At 54.4% G+C, this 18,985-nt stretch overlaps 1 protein-coding gene across 4 annotated transcripts in view; it reads right to left on the bottom strand.

Moving 5' to 3' along the window:
- LOC102152446 (coronin-7) overlaps window positions 1-17,494 on the bottom strand; it is a 58,567-nt gene extending 41,073 nt beyond the window's left edge. For all 4 annotated transcript variants that reach the window (XM_038540551.1, XM_038540550.1, XM_038540553.1 and 1 more), the window contains exons 1-6: window positions 17,328-17,494; window positions 14,131-14,227; window positions 12,810-12,884; window positions 10,004-10,074; window positions 9,458-9,641; window positions 6,401-6,477 (exon numbers count right to left, since the gene is read on the bottom strand). In XM_038540551.1, coding sequence (XP_038396479.1) covers window positions 6,401-6,477; window positions 9,458-9,641; window positions 10,004-10,074; window positions 12,810-12,884; window positions 14,131-14,227; window positions 17,328-17,387 — 564 coding nt within the window. In that variant the 5' untranslated portion in view covers window positions 17,388-17,494. The remainder of the gene's footprint in view (window positions 1-6,400; window positions 6,478-9,457; window positions 9,642-10,003; window positions 10,075-12,809; window positions 12,885-14,130; window positions 14,228-17,327) is intronic.
- Between the last annotated feature and the right edge of the window lie 1,491 nt (window positions 17,495-18,985).

Raw genomic sequence — 18,985 nt, 5'->3', positions numbered from 1 at the left:
GACACACCTGGTGGGGTCCCAGGGTTCTTGGGTCACTCCTGACAAAGTCTTCCCTGGCGGCAGCTTACTGAGCACCTGCTATGTGCCAGGTGGGAAGCAGGCACAGTCTGGAACTAGCCATGCAGCAGCACCATTCCACGCCACTGCACAGCTGGGTTCAGGAGGATGCTGTTTTGAGACAGAAGAGGACAGTGAGGCACACAGGACAGAAACAGACAGAAAGAACAGTGAAACACAGAGAGAGGTGGAGAGGAATGGAGAGAAACATGGGACAGAGAGAGGACAACCAGAGATCGAGGACAGAGACAAGGAAGTGAGAGGCAGAGAACAGGGAAAGACAGCAGATCTTGAGAGATGATGAGGTAAGAGAGAATGCCTCCGGGGGTGCCTAGCCGGCTCAGTCAGTGAGTGTTGATCTCGGAGTCCTGAGTGCGAGCCCCACACTGGGTGTAGGAGTACGTGGAAATAAAGTATTGAAAGACAGAGAAAGAGAGACTACCTCCTGGCAGGGAGGGCCACTTTCACATAAGTGACGGAGTCAGTAGAGAGCCAAATGGCCTGGGTTTAGATTCCAACTCCATCACTCATGAGCTCCGTGACCCGGGCAAACCCCTGAGCCCTCAGTAGGAAGAGGACAACTGATGGCAGCACCTTTTACAGGTCAAAGTCCCAATTCTTGCCACATGGGTACAGCCTGAAAGCAGCCGGGCCAGCATATGCAGAAGTTCAACACTGGATCCACACCAGGGGTCACGCTGGGCACCAGAGGCTGGGCCATGGCAGGGGGAGTGGCCCTGGGCTGCGGAGGTGCACGCACTCCCGGGCTCACAGGCACAAGCACACCAGCAGAGTGGGAGCTTAGCGGGCTGCCATCTGTGAGGTCGGGGCGCCCCCTAGCAGCTGCCTGCACCTTCCCGTAGCTGGAGGAGCTGAGAGGGAAGTGCCAAGGGGCTTCTGCGGGGCCAGAGGGGGGCTTCAGGGGTCCTGGGAGGCAGATCCAGAGAGCCAGGTGGGAGATGGTGTGAAGAGGGGGAGGCCCTGAGAGGAAGCAGAGAGTTGCCACACCCCTACTCAACCCAGGCAGCCCTGTGTGGAACCCCAGAGCCCAGCCTGCAATCCCTGGCAGAGCAGAGCTCAGGCTCCCTGCTGCCAAGGGCAGGCCCACTCCCTGGCTCCCCCAACATGCTCAGGACAAACCCATGGGCACCTTCTCCTGAGCTTCAGTCATGAGGGTGGCCTCTCCTTCTGCACCATTCTCCAAAGGTTAGGAGTGTGGCACCTATCTAGCCAGCGCTGACAGGTCAGAGTGGAGGTCACACCCTGCTGGGACAGTGTCCCCTAAAGGATGTCACCCCCAGACAACAGCCTTGTAAGGTCCTCTGTCCCCACAGGTAGAGCACCTGCCCCTCCTGTGAGGATGCTGCTGTCATCCACTTGGGGCTGCTCTACCATTGGGGAACCTAGCTCCAGGAACAGCACAGGTGGGGGGCAAGGGAGGGCTCCACTCCACAGACCCACTCAGGAAATCCGTGTTTCCTCCCTACGACTTTGGCTTCTCTGGGTCTAGAGGGGATGAGAGAGCTCCACTGGACTGACCTGTGGCCTCATCACACTTATTCTTCCTCAGGGGACACCTGCAGGCAAGAAGCTGAGCCATCACATCAACAGGAGGTGGCAGACAGAACGGGGCATTGCGCACCTGGGTAACTGGGTGGTAAACGGGGCTCAGCTCCCTGGGGAGGAGGGGCTGGACAGCTCCCGCACACGCCCTCAGTAGACCCTCTGCATGAAGTCCCCAGACCTGACACCCTCTTCCCCACGCTCTAGGTCCTCTTCCCTGGTCCACATACCCTCCTGGGAAGTCACTCCCACCTCCTCCCTGTCCACGCTGTTACCTAGTCACCACGGCCTGATGCCTGCACTGCCCTTTCTCCTGGGGGCTGCAACACTCCTCACAGTCTCCCCATGTCCCCTCCTGTCCCACCCCACAGCACCATTCAGCCACCCACCCCCATGCTGTGCCCCCCACACCATGCCCACTGCTTTCTTTTGGCCTTGTACTCGCCCTCAGTCCACCCACCTCCCTCTCTGCCTGCAGTTGCCTGCAGCTGCTTTTGCTGACACTCCTCACCTGGCTGCCTAACTGGTAGAAACCCAGGGCAACATCCCTATATCCTAATCCATCTCTTTGTAGCTGCATCAAAACCAGAATCAACTATGCTAGGCCATGAGCTCTGTGGAAGGATGGTGCCTCTCTACTCCACGGGAAGGGATCCATGTCAAGCCTCTAGACATCTGACCTCAGACATCCTACCTGGTTCTGGGGTGAGGGACAGGGAACAGAAAATACAAGACCCAGAGGAGCCACATCTCTCCAGGCTACAGCCTGGACTGGAGCTGGAAGCTGCAGCTCTTAGGTGAAGGGCCATCCAGGTCATACCTGCAGGCCAGAGGTAGGCAGTTGCTGGGAACCCCCCTTCACCGGTCAGCAGTCTGGCCTTGCAGCTAGAGAGAGCTCTAACAGAGGTGGCCCCAGCTTGCCCTGAGCCCCACAGCTAGCTTCCTTCCTCCCTCTCCAGGGCCATGCCCCACACAGGCTGGCCTGTACAAGGGCCACTAAGGCCACCAGTCCCCGCTCAGAACATTCATACAGAACATTCATACACCTGCCCCTCCTGTGAGGATGCTGCCGTCATCCACTTGGGGCTGCTCTCCCATTGGGGAAACCAATGCACCTTCCTTCCACCCCCCTACCACAGCCACCAGCTATCATGGGGCTGCAGATCTGATCCCTTCAGGTACCTACCAGGGCTGTAAGGCCAGAGAAGGACAGGCAGCTCAGAGCTTGGGCCCTGCCTCAATGGCCAGGACTTTCACCTCTGGAACCAATACTCCTACTGCCCTTATTTTTCAGGGGAGGAGCAGCAGGCTAGGACCAGACTGCTCATCTACACACAAATCTCCTCCCAAAGCCCAGCCTAGAAACCACAACCTCCAGGGGAGCTGCCATTACTCCTCTAGAAAACAGCTGCTAAAATCTATCAACCACCTTACAAACCTTCAAACCTAGAAGCTAGCAACATCCCTTGTAAAAATCTAGATCAGGGTTGAGCAAGCTAAAGCCCACAGGCCAAATCAGCCAAATTCAACTTGAGACATGATTCAGCAAATATAGTTTTACTGCCACGTGGACACACCCACCCACTTACATTTTGTCTGTGGCTGCTTCCTTGTTACAAGGTGGCACCGACAGAGACAGTGTGGCCTGCAAAACCCAAAGTATTTACTATCTTACTATCTCGTCCTTCATGGAAGTTGCTCTAAGCTAAGTCACATTGACAACAAAAAACAAAAAGCAAAACAAAACAAAAAAAGAAACAAAATCTGTATACAAATATATTCAGTTGTTACAAGTTATCTAAAACGTACACTGGTGGGCAGCCCGGGTGGCTCAGCGGTTTGGTGCTGCCTTCAGCCCAGGGCCTGATCCTGGAAACCCGGGATAGTTCCGCATCCGGCTCCCTGCGTGGAGCCTGCTTCTCCCTCTGCCTGTGTCTCTGCCTCTCTCATGAATAAATAAATAAACTCTTTTTTTTTAAATTACACTGGTAAATTTATATGATAAAATATTCTGTACATTGTTCAGTTACTGATAAACTGGAAAAAATATTTATCGTGCTGAATAGAAAATGGAGAGTAGAATAACCTGGAAAGCATGATCTCCACATACAGAGAAAGAGAGAAGAAAGAAAGAAAGGAAAAGCTCAGAGAGAAAGATGTCAAAATAGTGACTGGTATGGTCCCTGGGTGGGAGGATCACAGGTGATTTTTTTTCTTTACTTTTCTACTGCTTTCCCAAATTTTTAAAACAAGCACAAACTACTATACCTTGATCACCATAAAGTAAGAACTTCCCGTGAGCATCTCCTTCCACCTTCCTCCTTCCCTCCCTCCATGTCTCCTCCTCTGCACCTCCTCACACAGCAGCGAAGGGTGTGGAAATGAAGGGCACAGAGGGCTTCTCATTGGAGGGGGAGGTCACAGCCCAGAACGCTGTCCAGCTGGTGCTTCAGCCAAGAATGCCTGTCCCCTTCTCCTCAGTGAGGGGAGGCCTGACCTCACTGTCCCTAGGAAGCTGTGCTCACCAGCGTGGAGCCCCAGCAAGTGAACCACACTGCACTACGTGACCACCTTGCCCTCCACCAGGGGCTCCTTGGAGGTTGGCAGCCCCGTGGACCCCGGAGCACATGCCAATGGCTGGAACCAACTGTTTGATGAACCAAATGGGGAAAAAAGGCTGATTTAAAACATTGGAGTTGGGGGGAGCCTGGGTGGCTCAGTTGGTTGAGTGTCCAACTCTTTTTTTTTTAAGATTTTATTTATTTATTCATGAGAGACAGAGAGAGAGAGAGAGAGAGAGAGAGGGAGGCAGAGACACAAGCAGAGGGAGAACCAGGCTCCCTGTGGGGAGCCCGATGTGGGACTCGATCCCAGGTCTCCAGGATCATGCCCTGGGCTGAAGGCAGAGCTAAACCGCTGAGCCACCTGGCCTGCCCTAAAATAAATCTTTAAAAAATTCTGGGAGGGATTCCTGGATGGCTCAGCAGTTGGGCGCCTGGCTTCAGCCCAGGGCATGATCCTGGAGTCCCGGGATCGAGTCCCGCATTGGGCTCCCTGCATGGAGCCTGTTTCTCCCTCTGCCTGTGTCTCTGCCTCTCTCTCTCTCTCTCTCTCTGTGTGTGTGTCTTTCATGAATAAATTGTAAAAAATCTTTTAAAAACAAAACAAAAAAATCTGGGAAGTGGGGCTTCTAAGAAAGCAGAGAAGAGAAATTTGGAAAGAGGATCCTCAAAGTATGCAGACCCCATGTTTTCTCCCTCAGAGAAGCCCTTGGTGCCCTCTGACTCCCCCAGCCAGCTCCCAAAGGAGTCCTTGCAGGCTCCCATGGCCTCCCATCCTGCAGGTGTGGCTCCAGGAGGCAGCACATCCCTACAGATCCCGAAGCTCATGGATCTCCCCAAATCCAACAGATAAGAGTTATTCACTGCTCAGCAGATTGTTTCTGGTGTTCCCAGCCACTTCCCTCGGGGACCCTGTCACCCTGGGCTCAGGGCATAGACCTCCAGCCCTGTCTCGGCTTCCCTTCTGCCACAGAGTGGCTCCTTTTGTCTCCTGCACAGGTTCTGAGCTCACTCTACCACTCTCCCCTCATTCCCTTCTCTCCCACTTGGGGTCACCCCTATTTCTCCCAGCAGGTACCCTGTAACACAGATGGCACCTACACTTCTACCCAGCTCAGACTCAGGCCCAGACCTTCTGTCCACGGACTCAACTGATGCCTCCACTGGACAAAGGCCCAGGTCCCTCCAGTCCAACAGGCCTAGAATTATCCTTAGAAGCACCCTGTCTGCACGGCAGGCTTCCCCTCCAACCAACAACCCAGGAACCAGCCTCCTGAACCCCTAAACCTCACCCTAGCCCACCACCAACGCCCTGCTCTCCCCTCCCCATCCCTCAAGCCTCTCAGTATCACCCCTGGCTGAGGATGATCCTATCTCCCCCAAGAGGTGTCTTACCCTCCCTTCTAGATACAGCCCATCCCCGCAATGCTTTTGTCCACACTGCAACTGGGGAGCTTTCAAAATACAAATCTGCTCACCTCATGCCACAGCCTGCCCCTCCCTGGCTTTAGAGACCCCAGGACTCCTGCCACTTCTAAGGTAACAAGCATAACCCTGTGCATGTGACTCCAGCCTTGCACCACTGCTCTCTGCATCCAGCCCCTTCTGGGTCCACATCTGTTGCTACTCTGCCCTGTTCTCCCTACCCAACCCCAGTAACTCGCCCTTCAGAGCCCCTGCCTGAGGCCAAGCCTCCTGGCCTCTCAACCAGCTCAGAGCTCCTCATGTTCCTCTCAGAACCCGTGTCACAGCTCATACTTAATCTTTTCATCTGTAAGATCCCTTGGCCCATGTTGGCTACTCTCACCAGCAAGAGACCAGGTGAGCATAGGGCCTGGCATTAGGGAGGACCTGAGGCCTGCCAACTGAATGTAGGGGCAGCACAATGCCCCGTGTAAGGGGCGTTGCTCAACACAACCTCCAGAAAGGACAGTAGTATGAACGAAGCACAAAGGATGAGGCTGGCTGAGGACGGAGGGGAGCTGAATACACAAACCGGAGCCCAGGGGTGCTAGCATGGGGCTTAACTTGAAGCCCTAATAGGGTCCCAATACCCTGGTACTGAGGGGGTGTAGGGGCTTCCAGATGCAGGTGTGAAGCAGAAAGTGTGAGGACAGCCAGGGCCATGCGCTCCTCAGCACCAGAGCCCTGCACAGAGCCGGGCACATCTCAGTCCCTACTGTAGGCACTTACCCAAGGCTCAGGGCCCAGCTGCTTACCTTGCATATTGTGCCCAGCAGAGCTCCGTCCCGGCTCCAGACGGCAGCCTGCACTAGGTCCCCATGGGCCGCCAGCTCTGTAGAGAAGCAGCCAAGGTCAGGAGGGGGTCCAGGGTCTCCCCACCCTATCCTGGGCAGTGGGGGCACCAGGGAAATGGGCGCAGGAAGGCCCGGCTTGGGGCTTGGGGTAATGCCCAGGACAGTGGCAGTAGCTGCAAGTGTCTGTCTCTGGCAGGAGGACCAAGGGCAGCGTCTCCTTCCAGACATGCTGCACTACAGCCGGACTCCTTCCTTTAGCCCTGCCTTCATCAGGCCATGCTTCTACTCAAGTCTTCTGAGGCTCCCTGCTTCTTGCTCAGCCTGGCTCACTTCCCACCCAGGCTTACCCCCAGTCACTCACCAACACACCCCAACTGAGTCACACCAGCCCATGGCTGAGCCACACACATTCCCACCATAGGCCTCTGCAAGGGCCATCCCTGCTCCTCCCCCCAGTGTGACAGTTTTAAAACATGTCCACGGGGCACCTGGATGGCTCAGTCTGTGAAGCATCTGCCTTTGGCTCAGGTCATGATCCCAGGGTGCTGGGATTGAGTCTCACGTCAGGTTCCCTGCTCAGCGGGGAACCTGCTTCCCCCTCTGCCTCTAACTCTTTTTCTCTCATGAGTTAAAAAACAAACAAAAATTAAAAAAAAAAAAACACGTTCACAAATTATTTGATGCTCATCCTATTATAGGTTGAATTGTCTCTCTGCAAAAAAAAAAAAAAAAAAAAAAAAATTGTCTCTCTGCAAAAAAGATGCTGGGATGCGTGGCCGGCAATGTCGGAAAAGCATGTGACTTCTTGATCTTGGGGTCATGAGTTTGAGCCCCACAACGGGAATAGAGATTACTTAAAAATAAATAAACTTAAAAACAAAAAGATGCTGTCACCCTAATCCTCAGCACCCGTTCTATAACATTATTTGGAAATAGGGTCTTCGTAGATCAACTTAACCTGATACAGTTAGGGTGGGTCCTAGCCAAGTAGGACTAGTCCTTATGAAAAGGGGAGTTCGGACACAGAGTCAGATGTGCAAAGAAAATAGATGATGTGAAGACACGAAGAAGACACCATGTACAAGCCAAGGGACACCTGGGGCTTCAGGAGTGAGGAGCGAGGCCTGGAACAGGCTCCCTCAAGTCCCTCAGAAGGTCCCAGCTCCATCCCAACACCTGGTTTCAGACTTCTGATCTCCTCCAGGCTGTGAGACAGCAAGTTTCTGTTATTTGAAGCCATGGAGCTTGTGGTGCTTCATTACAGCAGCCCTAGGGATCTAATGCACAGAATGCAGAGCCTAACTCACCTCCTCTTGAGTGTGAGAACTGAGTAACTTGTTTCTAACAGAGTCTGGTGTAAGTGGGGGCATGTGACTTCCAACGTTGGGCCAGAAAAGTCACTGCCCTTCTTCCCTGCTCCTTCCCCTGTGGATGGTCCAGGGAGGCAGACAGAGGCCAAGCTGTGGGGAGATGGGGGATAAGGGGGGCACTCAGGCAGAGGCCCCATGCAGGGACTGAGGCATGTCTGTGTCTGCCAACCCTTTGAGAAGTTGAGCCTCCTGCCCCAGTCAATTCTTCAGGTGAGGAAGCAGCCTCACAACACTGAGCCAGAACCACCCAGCAAAGCAGCTCCCAAATCTCTGACCCTCAGAAGTGATGATGTGATAAATGCTCATAATTGTTTTAAGCCTCTACGTTCTGTAATAATCTGCTCCACAGCAGCAGATGACCACTTTGCCCAGGCTTACAAGCCTAGGATTCACCCCAGCCCTGTGCCCACCTGCTCTGCAGCCAGGGCCCAATGGTTTAACCTCATCTGTGACAGGAGAATGGCAGTGCTGCCCGGTGGAACTGATATGCTGAGGGGAGCAGCATGCCCTCAGCACAGTGCCAGGCCTGAGAGGGCTTGAGACACAGCAGTTACAGCTGGGTGACCACCTAATGACAGGTGACCCTCACCTCTGCTGGAAAGCTCAGGCCAGTCTCCTTGAAGGCACCAGGAGCTCTCTGTGGGTAGCTCACACTACTGAAGGCCCTCGGTTGGCCTCTTGGTCCCAGCCCCAGAGGTGGGGACCTCACTTCGGTGAGCCTGGCCCACCCTGGATGTTCTGGATGGCCCTATGAGATAAGGTCATGCTTCAACTCTCGGAGCCTCGTGTTTTAGCCCTAAAAATCAGGTGAACGTGTCAGGGCCTTGGTAGAAAAGACCCTGTGACGTCACCACAGAACATCAGGGCTCCACGTGGGTCACAGGGTCATAACCATTCACTGAGGAATCTGACCCAAAGCTGTCACCAACTATGTGTGGTCTGAATGTCTGTGCCCCCCACATGTTGAAGTCTCACTCCCACTGTGATGGTGTCTAGAGGCGGGGCCTCTGGGAGGTGATTAGGTCATGAGGTTGAAGCCTCAGGATGCTGATCAGGCCCAGAGAGCTCCTTTGTCCCTCCTGCCACGTGAGGACACAGCTCCAGGACAGCCATCTGTGACCCGGGAAAGAGGCTGTCACCAAGCACTAAATCTGCCAGCACCCTGACCTTGGAGGTCCAGGCTTCCGAACCACGAGCAATGAATTCCTGTTGTTTGTAAGCCGCCCAGATGTGGGTGTGGGTTGGAGCAGCCAGACTTGGAACACACTAAGACAGACTCAGTCATGAAAATGACAGGAGAAGCCTGGGGGAGGGGCTGCAAGAGAGCAAAATCCTCGTCTGGCAGAAAGGCAGCCAGAAGTTTGTTTTCAAAACCGAAGTGACATACAACTCAAGAAATAACAGTATAAGGAAGGTACTTAGACATACGGAGGAAAAACAACTTCACGAAACGACAACAGATGCCTACAGGAAGTGGGCAGGGATGCAGCGTCTGTAGTCAGTTAAGCTAGAATCTTACAACCTTTCATACCACGTACACGTAAGACTTGAACGCGTGTTTTAAAATTCACGTTATGGAAAACACAAAGAAAAGGAGCGCCGTCCAGACGGGGGCTGCCCAGGGAGGGGTGGCCAGTGCAGCCTGTACCTGTGAGGGCCTGATGCTTGGCTACATCCCAGACCTTCACAGCCATGCCCGCTGCACTCGCCAGGACACCGTCCGCAGTGGGATGGAAGTGCAGCACCTCCACCTGGACCGGCTCAGGGCCCAGCACCAGCCCGGGCACCGAGGGCAGTGCCTGGCCAGAGGCGGGCAGTCGCCACAGTTTCACCTATGGGGAAAAAGCAAGGCCGTGAGCCCTGGGCTGCCCCAGCCCCAGGTGTTATACTTGGGCATGGGGGCTGTGTATTCCACGTGAGGAAAGGCAGGGTAACGCAGCCCAGGATTGAGGGGTGTAATTAGGGGGGAGGGGAGCGCAGCCACAGGATGGGAGCTCTGCTCCATCTCCTCCAGCATCCCACACCACCCCAGCCCTGCTCTCCGCAGGTAGCCAAACAGTAGAACAGCAAGTCTGGACCACAGGGGAGCCAGTGTGGGCCGAGGAACAGAGAATCTGGGCTAGCCTGGCTCTGGAGGCCTGGGTGGAGGGCAGTGGGAGGGACATTGAGCAGCTCGTCCAGCAGCTCCACTCACCGTCCTGTCGGCTGAGCCCGTGGCCAGGAGGAAGTCATCAAAGGGAGAGAAGTCCAAGTCCGTGACCAGGTCTGTGGGAGAGGAACAGCTGACACAGGCCTGGCAAGAACTCACCAGAACTTTGTTTTCCAGCCCAATATCCTATCTCCCCAAGGTGCAGAACCACAGCCCAGGATTTCAGAGGTGGGGATAACTGCCTACACAGTGGCAGTCTGAAAGTCCACAAGGAAAGGCACTTCTGGAAATCCCTGCCTGTGACACACAAAGGCCCTGGCATCGGGAAGTCAGCACAGTGAGAGGCAGGAAGCTCCTCAAATTACCAAGCACCTGAATTTGCCCAAAATCCAGAGCCCAATGCAGGACCTGGCATGCAAATGTGTGAATGAATGCAAGTGCCAGGCCTGCTCTGGACCCACGAAGGGTTCACAAACTGGACAAATGCCACCCAGCCCTAACAGACCCTCAGCACCCACATAAGGAGACACACACACACACAGACATCTCTGCAGATGTGTTAAGAGGTAGGCCGACCATGAGGACTCCAAGGTCAGGGCTCAGGGCAGCTTCATAGAGGAAGCACGGTGAGCCCTGGGGAGTATGAAGGACTAGAACAGGTTAGGACAACAGGGAAGCAGGCGTTTGGGTGACACAGCCAAGCTAGGAGTTCTCCCCCTCAAATCCCCACCAGGGCTGACACTCAGGCCTAAGTGTACCTGACCCCTGCCTTAGAGGGAATTCTCTCTTAGGGGAATTAAAGCAGGAATTGGAAGTGCCTAGTGACACGGCACCTCAGGGACTGGCCTGGGTGGAGGGCAGCCAGCTGGGAGGAAGCCGTCAGCTCCCATGCCAGGACCTTCCTAAGGCCTGCATGTCCAGCTGCTCCTTTGGATTTGGAAACTCCCCAGGCCTTCAGCTCTGGAAGCTCTCCTATAAATCCCCTTTTGGCTAAAGACATCTGGACTTGGTCTCAGTTCTTCACAACCCAAGAATCTGAACTGCTCAGCTCTGGAAGGCCAGGAGAGGGAGACAAGGGCACACAGAGTGAGCCACAGCCTAGAGAAAGAGGAAACCTGTTTCCTGAAACCACCAGGGGGTGAAGGAGGTCAGGGCTCAGTGTGTGTGGGGGGGGTGGCAGGGAGTTGTGAGCATGATGGCCAGGCTTACATCACCAGAGCAAGGAGCATAGTGATTATCCCTGCTGCCTGCCTCCTCGGAGGGGGTCAAGCAGGTATATTTTCCTCTCAGGGCAGAACCAGACTGGCCATCCTGGAGGGAAGGGAAGGGGAGGGAAGGGGAGGGGAGGGGAGGGGAGGGGAGGGGAGGGGAGGGGAAGGGAAGGGAAGGGAAGGGAAGGGAAGGGAAGGGAAGGGAAGGGAAGGGGCAGATGAAGACAGGCACGCCCTGGGACAGCCCTGACCTGGACTCCTGGAGCTCCTGCCACCCTGCCTGTGGGCTGTACATGGGACTAAATCTCAAACCATTATGGTAAGTGAAAGATGCCAGATTTGAAAGACTATGTGTAGTATAATTCCATTTCTGCAAAATGTCCAGAAATGGCCAGGCAATGGATCAGAAGCTGGCAAACATTTTCTGTGAAGAGTGAGACAGTAAGTACTTTAGGGTTTAATGGCCATACGGTTTCTGTCACAACTCTTTGACTGTAGTTGCTGGGAGAAAGCAGTCACGGGCTGAATGTCAATGAAGAAGCATGGCTGTGCCTCCAAAATGCTATTTACAAAGACAGGCAGCAGGCCAGATTTGGCCATGACAGTAGCTTGCAGACCCTGGCAGCAGAGGCAGAAAGTAGATCAATGGGTGCCTGAGGCTTTGGTGCCAGAGGTGGAAATGGATTAACTGCAAAGGGGCACAAGGATCCTCTGAGGAAACGTTCTAAAATTGGGTTGTGGATACCCAACTCTGTAGCTTCCCTAAGAGTCATCAAATTCTTCACTTAAAACAAGTCCGCTAATGGTTCATAAACGATGCCTCAATAAACTTGTAAAAGGCTTTAAGAAAGAATTAGATGAGAAAACACAGACAACATTCTCAGCACATGGAGAGCTCCTGCCCGATGTTCACCACTGTTCCTTTATCAGCTGCTGTTCGCATCACCTGGACCCCAACACTGAGCTGCACACCCAGACCGGGGACCAAGACTCAGCCCCTTCCCTCACCCAAGGCCACCCAAGAGGCGGCCAGGAATGCAAGCCAGAGGGGCTGGCCCACAGCCACAGCAGCTGGACACGAAGACAGGAGGCAGCTGGGTCCGTGCTGCCACAGCCCAGGGAGAGCGAGCTGTTCCCAAAGAGTGGGCAGGCTGCCAGGCAGGCTGCCGGGCGCCCCCAGAAGCAGCTGCAGCACACAAAAGCTCTCTTTGTGAGGGCCCGTCTCCAGCCCCAAAGCCCAGCCAGGCCTCCCCTTGAAGACACTAAGCAGCCTGGCTGGAGAGGGGGCCTGGTGGGTGAGGGGTGGTCTGCTGGGGTCTGCAGGGCTGAGAACCGCATAAGGTTGGGTCCTCCACAGTGACAGGGAGCCAGCATCAGCCTGGAACCTGGTGCTGGCCAGCACACATCCCCTTCCTCTCACCTGGACAACCTGAAGCACTCAACTTCCCCTCTCTTTGCCCCAGCGGAATTCTCAACCAGGACCCAGCCTTCCAATATGGACACCATCTGCACGAATGCATAGTGAGGACAGCAGGAGGAACCTGGCAAACCATGGGGCTATGGCACCAGATGCGTACGAATCCCTGCACCCGGGGAGGGAGGAGCAAGTTCTAGACTTCCTCGGTCCAGTCTCCACTCACCCGAATGGCAGCCGAGATAGGTCACCTGTCTCTTGTCCTCTCCTTGGCTCTCCAGAGGCACAATGCCCAGCACACCTGTCAAGCAAACACAGGGGCTCTGACTTCAGTCCTAATGGGAACCATCTGTTGCCCAGGGCTCCCAGAGGACACAAGACCCAAAAGCTCAGTCTTGGACCTCCCCAGAGTCTCCACCAATCACATAGTGATTGGTCCAAGATTATTTTCTTAACCCATATGAGAATCTTCTGTGACAGAAGATGTATGGAAGATATTAGAGAAAAAGGTGGTCTCTTTTTGGCATAGTGGGTCATATGAGGTCAGCCTAGGACCACCAATTACCATTTTTCCCATTTCTCTTACTTGAGAAAGGACAGCAGAGCTGAAGGACAGCACACAGCTCAAGGCTGATGGCACATGTGAGCGTCCGGATACAGCTCTGCCTAAAGCTTTTGGACTTCTTACTTATACCAGCCAAAGAAGTATCTGAGTTTTGTTTAAGTCAGTTTAAGGCCCGATTTATCACTAGCAACCAAAAAAGTCCCAACACACACAGGATGCTTTTCAAATCTTGGTGTTCCTGTGGACTCCAGCCAATCCAGACTCCCAGATGAGGACAGCTGAAAACAAAGGGGACAATCCTATCCTTGTGTCCTGGCCTCCTCTAAAAACCATAGCCAGGGGTGCCTGGGTGGCTATCAGTTAAGCGTCTGACTCTCAATATCAGCTCAGGTCATGAGCTCAGGGACCTGGGATTGAGCCCCATGTCAGGCTCCACGCTCAGTGTGGAGCCTTGCTGGAGAGTCTCCCTCTCCCTCTGCCCTTCCCACTCATGTGGTCTCTCTCTCTCAAGTAAATAAGTACAATCTTTTTTTTTTTTTTAAGATTTTATTTATTTATTCATGAGAGACACAGAGAGAGAGAAGCAGAGACACATGCAGAGGGAGAAGCAGGCTCCATGCAGGAAGCCCAACGTGGGACTCGATCCCAGGTCTCCAGGATCACGCCCTGGGCTGTAGGCAGTGCTAAATCGCTGAGCCACCCAGGCTGCCCAAATAAGTAAAATCTTAAAAAAAAACAAAAACAAAAACAAACAAACAAAAAACACAGCTAGCGTTTTTTTTTTTTTTTTTTTTTAGCGTGGTTTATATAAAGTTTACACACATGCTCGAATTAAAATCAATCTGATTACTGTACAATGATGCCGACCTCTAAGCCCCACGAGGATGCTCCAAGCCTCTGGCCTGCAATGAGCCTGCCCTTCTCCCTTATCCAAATTAGGGTGACAATTTCTGAATCTCCACATCCATGTCCACCTCCCTACCTGGACGGTCAGAGTTAAATGCAATCAAGTGGCAGCTGGATTTGATATGGTTCCCACATGAGGCTGTTGTTCCTGCTCGAATGTCACTGATCCAGGCCTGAAAATAAAGAATAAGAATTGTGACAGCCAGGTCTCTGCCCATAACTAAACCAGGGGCTGCGTTATAATCCAAAGAACTTTACCTTAAGGCTGCACCATTAGAAATCCATTTTTTTTTTTGGATCTGACCCTGTCTCCACTTATGTACTCCCTCAGAATATGCAAAATATTATTGAAATAACCTAAGTCATAAGGGGGGGTAATATGGCCTTTTAATCAGTTCTCTGATTTAATAAGGAAGAGATGACTGTCAGAAGAAGCTCAGGATAAATGAAGTCAAGAGACCACAGGGTGATTCTGTTAAGAGGGAGAGAGAGAAGCAGAGAAAGCAGAAGTGAGCACGTAAGAGAGAAGACAGATTCAGCTTCCTCCAGGGCCTTGCTGAAGCCTCCACCAAATACAGGGGCGTCCTGTAAGCCCCAGAAAAAAACATTCAACTTCAAATCAAGGACTCTCCACAGAGTCCCACAGAAAGGTAAATGATGCACCCCTGAGAAAAGGCAATAATGTTAACATCCCCACATACTGAGAGGCAAGGGGCCACTTTTTTGAAACTAAGATCAGCAAGGTCCAAATGTTTTCTGTTGGTATCAAAGCACTGTGTGACACTCCTCCCTGTGGCATGACAACTGAACACCCTTGTTTCCTGGCCCATGCAACTGGGCACTGGAAACCGCCCACCACGTGCAAGTTTCTATTTAAGTGTTCACCTGTGGAGGGTAGAACAATATTATCTTGCATTATTTCGTGTTTACTGTACAAATAGAGTGACAGGAAATATCTTTGAAAAGGAGAACAGGGACGCCTGGTGGCTCAGTGGTTGGGCGTCTGCGTTCGGCTCAGGGCATGACCCCGGGGTCCTGGGATCGAGTCCCACATTGAGCTCCCCACAGGGAGCCTGCTTCTCCCTCTGCCTATGTCTCTCATGAATGAATAAATAAAATCTTAAAAAAAAAAAAAAGAGGGATCCCTGGGTGGCGCAGCGGTTTGGCGCCTGCCTTTGGCCCAGGGCGCGATCCTGGAGACCCGGGATCGAATCCCACGTCGGGCTCCCGGTGCATGGAGCCTGCTTCTCCCTCTGCCTGTGTCTCTGCCTCTCTCTCTCTCTCTCTCTGTGACTATGACTATCATAAATAAATTAAAAAAAAAAGAAGAAAGAAAGCAAGAAAGAAAGAAAAGGAGAACAGATCACCTGTGTGTCATTCCCCGCCCCCCTCCCATCTCACTGACCTAAACTGTCTAAAGCTCTATCTGTAATCTCTGGTCTCATGCTTATCTGTTTACTTTGCTGGACTAAGACCCACCTGGGACAAGCCCCAATGCCCATTGAGTATACCCCAGATCCATTCCAGGAGTGCTTACTACACTCAGAAAGACAGTATTAATGTGAATCTGAGCACCTTCTCCACCCCTTGCTTTGCTTTCAACCTTTTTTTTTTTTTTTAAGATTTATTTAGTTATTCATGAGAGACACAGACTGAGAGAGAGAGACAGAGACATAGGCAGAGGGAGAAGCAGGCTCCATGCAGGAAGCCCGATGTGGGACTCCATCTTGGGTCCCGGGATCATGACCCAAGCTGGAGGCAGGTGCCCAACCGCTGAGCCACCCAGGCCGCCCTGCTTTCAACCTTTTATTTATTTATTTTTTAATTTTTATTTATTTATGATAGTCACAGAGAGAGAGAGAGAGAGAGGCAGAGACATAGGCAGAGGGAGAAGCAGGCTCCAGGCACCGGGAGCCCGACATGGGATTCGATCCCGGGTCTCCAGGATCGCATCCTGGGCCAAAGGCAGGCGCCAAACTGCTGCGCCACCCAGGGATCCCTGCTTTCAACCTTTTAATGGTTCCCCACTGCACTCAAAAAATAACCCAACTTCTTCCTGTGGCCCTCAGGCTCTGCAGCACTGCTCTGGACTCATCTGACACCCCACTTCCCCATCTTTGCCCTCCATCCACTCTGGCCCACTTTCTATTCCCCCACCAGGCTCTTTACCACCCCACTTTTCTTGTAGTTGGCTGCTTCTCACTCTTCTGGCCTCGGCTTAAATATCACCTCCTTCCTACAGCCTTCCCTGACCACTCTATCAAGATTAACTTCCACGTGGCCATTTACCTCCATCTCCAGCCCAGCCCTTCTTGCGCATTCTTCAATGCATTTACTAAAACTTGTCATGCCCTTGCAGGCTGTCTGCCTGCTGGATGTCTCCCTCACAAGACTGTAAGCAGCCCAGAGGAAAGAAAGCGCTGCGGTGTCCACAGCTGTGGTTCCCGGAGCACACGGAAGTACGGAGGAAATACCGTCCAGAGCATGAAAACAGGGTTTCTGCCCCAGGCTACCCTGCTTGCTGTGCGTTTGCTCCTGATGGGGCTACTGGAGGTCAGTTCCTACGCCTGCCCAATAACATTGGGAGCAGCAGAACAGGACTGGCAGCATCTCTGAAGCGCACCCGTCCTCAGGCCGGCTGCCCTTGCAGGGGCCCGAGGGGTCCCCCCAACACCTGGCTCAGCTCTAACTCTGGGCCCCGCCTCCTCGGGCTTCCCCAGACCCCACCCGGCCGCAGGCAGCATCACCCCAGTAAGAGAAGAGCAGCTCTTGCGCCAGCCGCGCGAGAAGGAAGCGCCGGCGGAAACCCGGGGGAGGGGCGCGCCTCTTTCTGAGGGGCTCTGGCTCTTGGGCTGACACATCCGGACTCGCCAACGCCAGGGGAGACGGAGGCATCTCTCCCGCAGCCCAGCCTCGGGCAGGGCCGATCCGGGCGGAGCGGGGGCCCGCAGCGCCCGAGCCCCGGCTCCGCGGCGAGGCCGACCGGAAGCCGGGAAGGCAGGCAGCCTCGCAGGCCGCAGGCCTCGGCCGGGCGGCTGCACCGCTTCGGGGGTCCCGGGGCGAGACGGGCGAGCGCGCGGGCGGCAGCGCTCACGGAGCGGCCAGAGAGAGCCCGGCCGCGGGAGCCCCGGACTCTGCCCTCCGGGTGCGCCGAACAGCCGGGCCGCCGGGCCGGGCCTGAAGGGGGCGCCCCGGGGCAGGCGGGCTCCGGGGTACCCGCGCCGGGCCCGGCGGGGAGGGGCGGGGGCGCAGGGACCCGCGGGCAGGGCTCACCTCGCGACGGGACGGCCGCGCCTCCGTGTGCCGGAACTTGGACACCTTGAAGCGGCTCATGGCGACAGGAACGACGATGGGTGCAGCTTCGAGGGCCAGGGCGTCGGCTCTCAGGTGCACCGACAGCAGCCGCGACTCCCGCCGCCTCCGGCCCCACCCGCCCGCGGCCGCCCGCGGCCACGCCCAGCCACGCCCCCGGCCAATCGCAGCCCGCTCCGGCCCACCAGGCCCCGCCCCCCGACCAATCGCCGCGGGGCCGCCCTGCGAGGCCACGCCCCGAAGCCGGCGAGCTGGCCGCGCGGGCGGGGAGGTCACGTGCGGCGCGCTGTCCGCCCCCGACCCCGTGGGGCGCGCGCGGGCGCTGGGGGCACAGTCCCGGTTTTGGAGTCAGGCGTTTTCCTGGGTAGGCTCTCCGGCGTGCGAGGCGTGGCCTCTTCCGGGCGGAGAGGGAGGCAGAAGTGGACGCGGACCGTGCTCCGGACAGAGGAGCCGCTGGCCGCGGTCACACACACAGCGGGCGGCCCCGGGGGAAAGAAGGGGAGGGGGGAGCTCAGGCCTGATGCGCATCCCTGCGGCGGTGCCCGTCCCCCTCACCCCTCCTGCTTAGGCCAGGTGGGCTCGATGACCGATGACCGCAGTGGGGCCTGCAGCATCCCCGCATTAGGGCATGTCTTGGCTGCAGGCCTTGGGCGCCTTGGGGTAGGAGTGACACCTGCCAGGAAACTAAGGATGATTTACAGATGAATGGAAAGGGAGAAAAGTGAGGGAAATGGAAGATACCTTTATTTTTATTTTTGTTTAAATTTTTATTTATTTATTCATGAGACACAGAGACAGAGACATAGGCAGAGGGAGACGCAGGCTCCCCACAGGAGCCTGATGTGGGGACTCGATCCCACAACCCGGGGAAGACAACCTGAGCCAAAGGCAGCCGCTCAACCACTAAGCCACCCAGGTGCCCGTGGAGGATACCTTTAATAGCACTTGTGCCTCACTGTCCGCTGACTTAGGCCCCAAGCAACTCAGGAAGAAAAAACTACAGCTTCATTCCATCTGGGGCCATTCATTCCACAAGCACTTCTCTTCACTTTGAAAATGTACTCCGTGATTCCAGAATAAGCTCTCTGCTTGAGAACAGGCAGCTGAACACCTGCTCAGGCGTGTCTGGAAAAGGGACTTTGATCTGAGGAATGCAAATGACTGCTGCGAAAGTTTCAGAAGCCTGTAGCAGAGGGTAGCCTGGCCCAAGGTACCTGCCCACAGGGTGATTCCGAAGGCTTGCAGTGGTGGAGGGCACCAACGGACCCTCAAATGCAAGTTCTTTTTTTCAGTTTCCACAAGTAAACTGTGAGGTCTGAAAGGCCTCTTCCTATCTGTACCCTACCAAGTGAGTTAAGAGCAATTTTGATCTTCATAAACTAAAAATAGGATGCCAGTGGAGTTGCCTGAGGCTGGGGATTTGGAATTCTAAGCAGTCCGGCAGCCACTGGATACAGAGTTCCCAGGGAGCCTACCCTTCAGACCTTGGAATTCCAGGAGCTTTGGAAAAGGCACCATCAGGGCAGGATTGTGTTGGTCAGAGTGTTCAATTACTGCTAATATTGATTGATTCTTTTTAAAAAATGTGGTTAAAAAAACATACAATGTTTATCACTTTT

Source organism: Canis lupus, chromosome 6, assembly GCF_011100685.1.
Source record: "Canis lupus familiaris isolate Mischka breed German Shepherd chromosome 6, alternate assembly UU_Cfam_GSD_1.0, whole genome shotgun sequence".
Taxonomy (NCBI): Eukaryota; Metazoa; Chordata; class Mammalia; order Carnivora; family Canidae; genus Canis; species Canis lupus.
The sequence above is the reverse complement of the archived record's forward strand: the minus strand, read 5'-3'. Positions and strand labels throughout refer to the sequence as shown.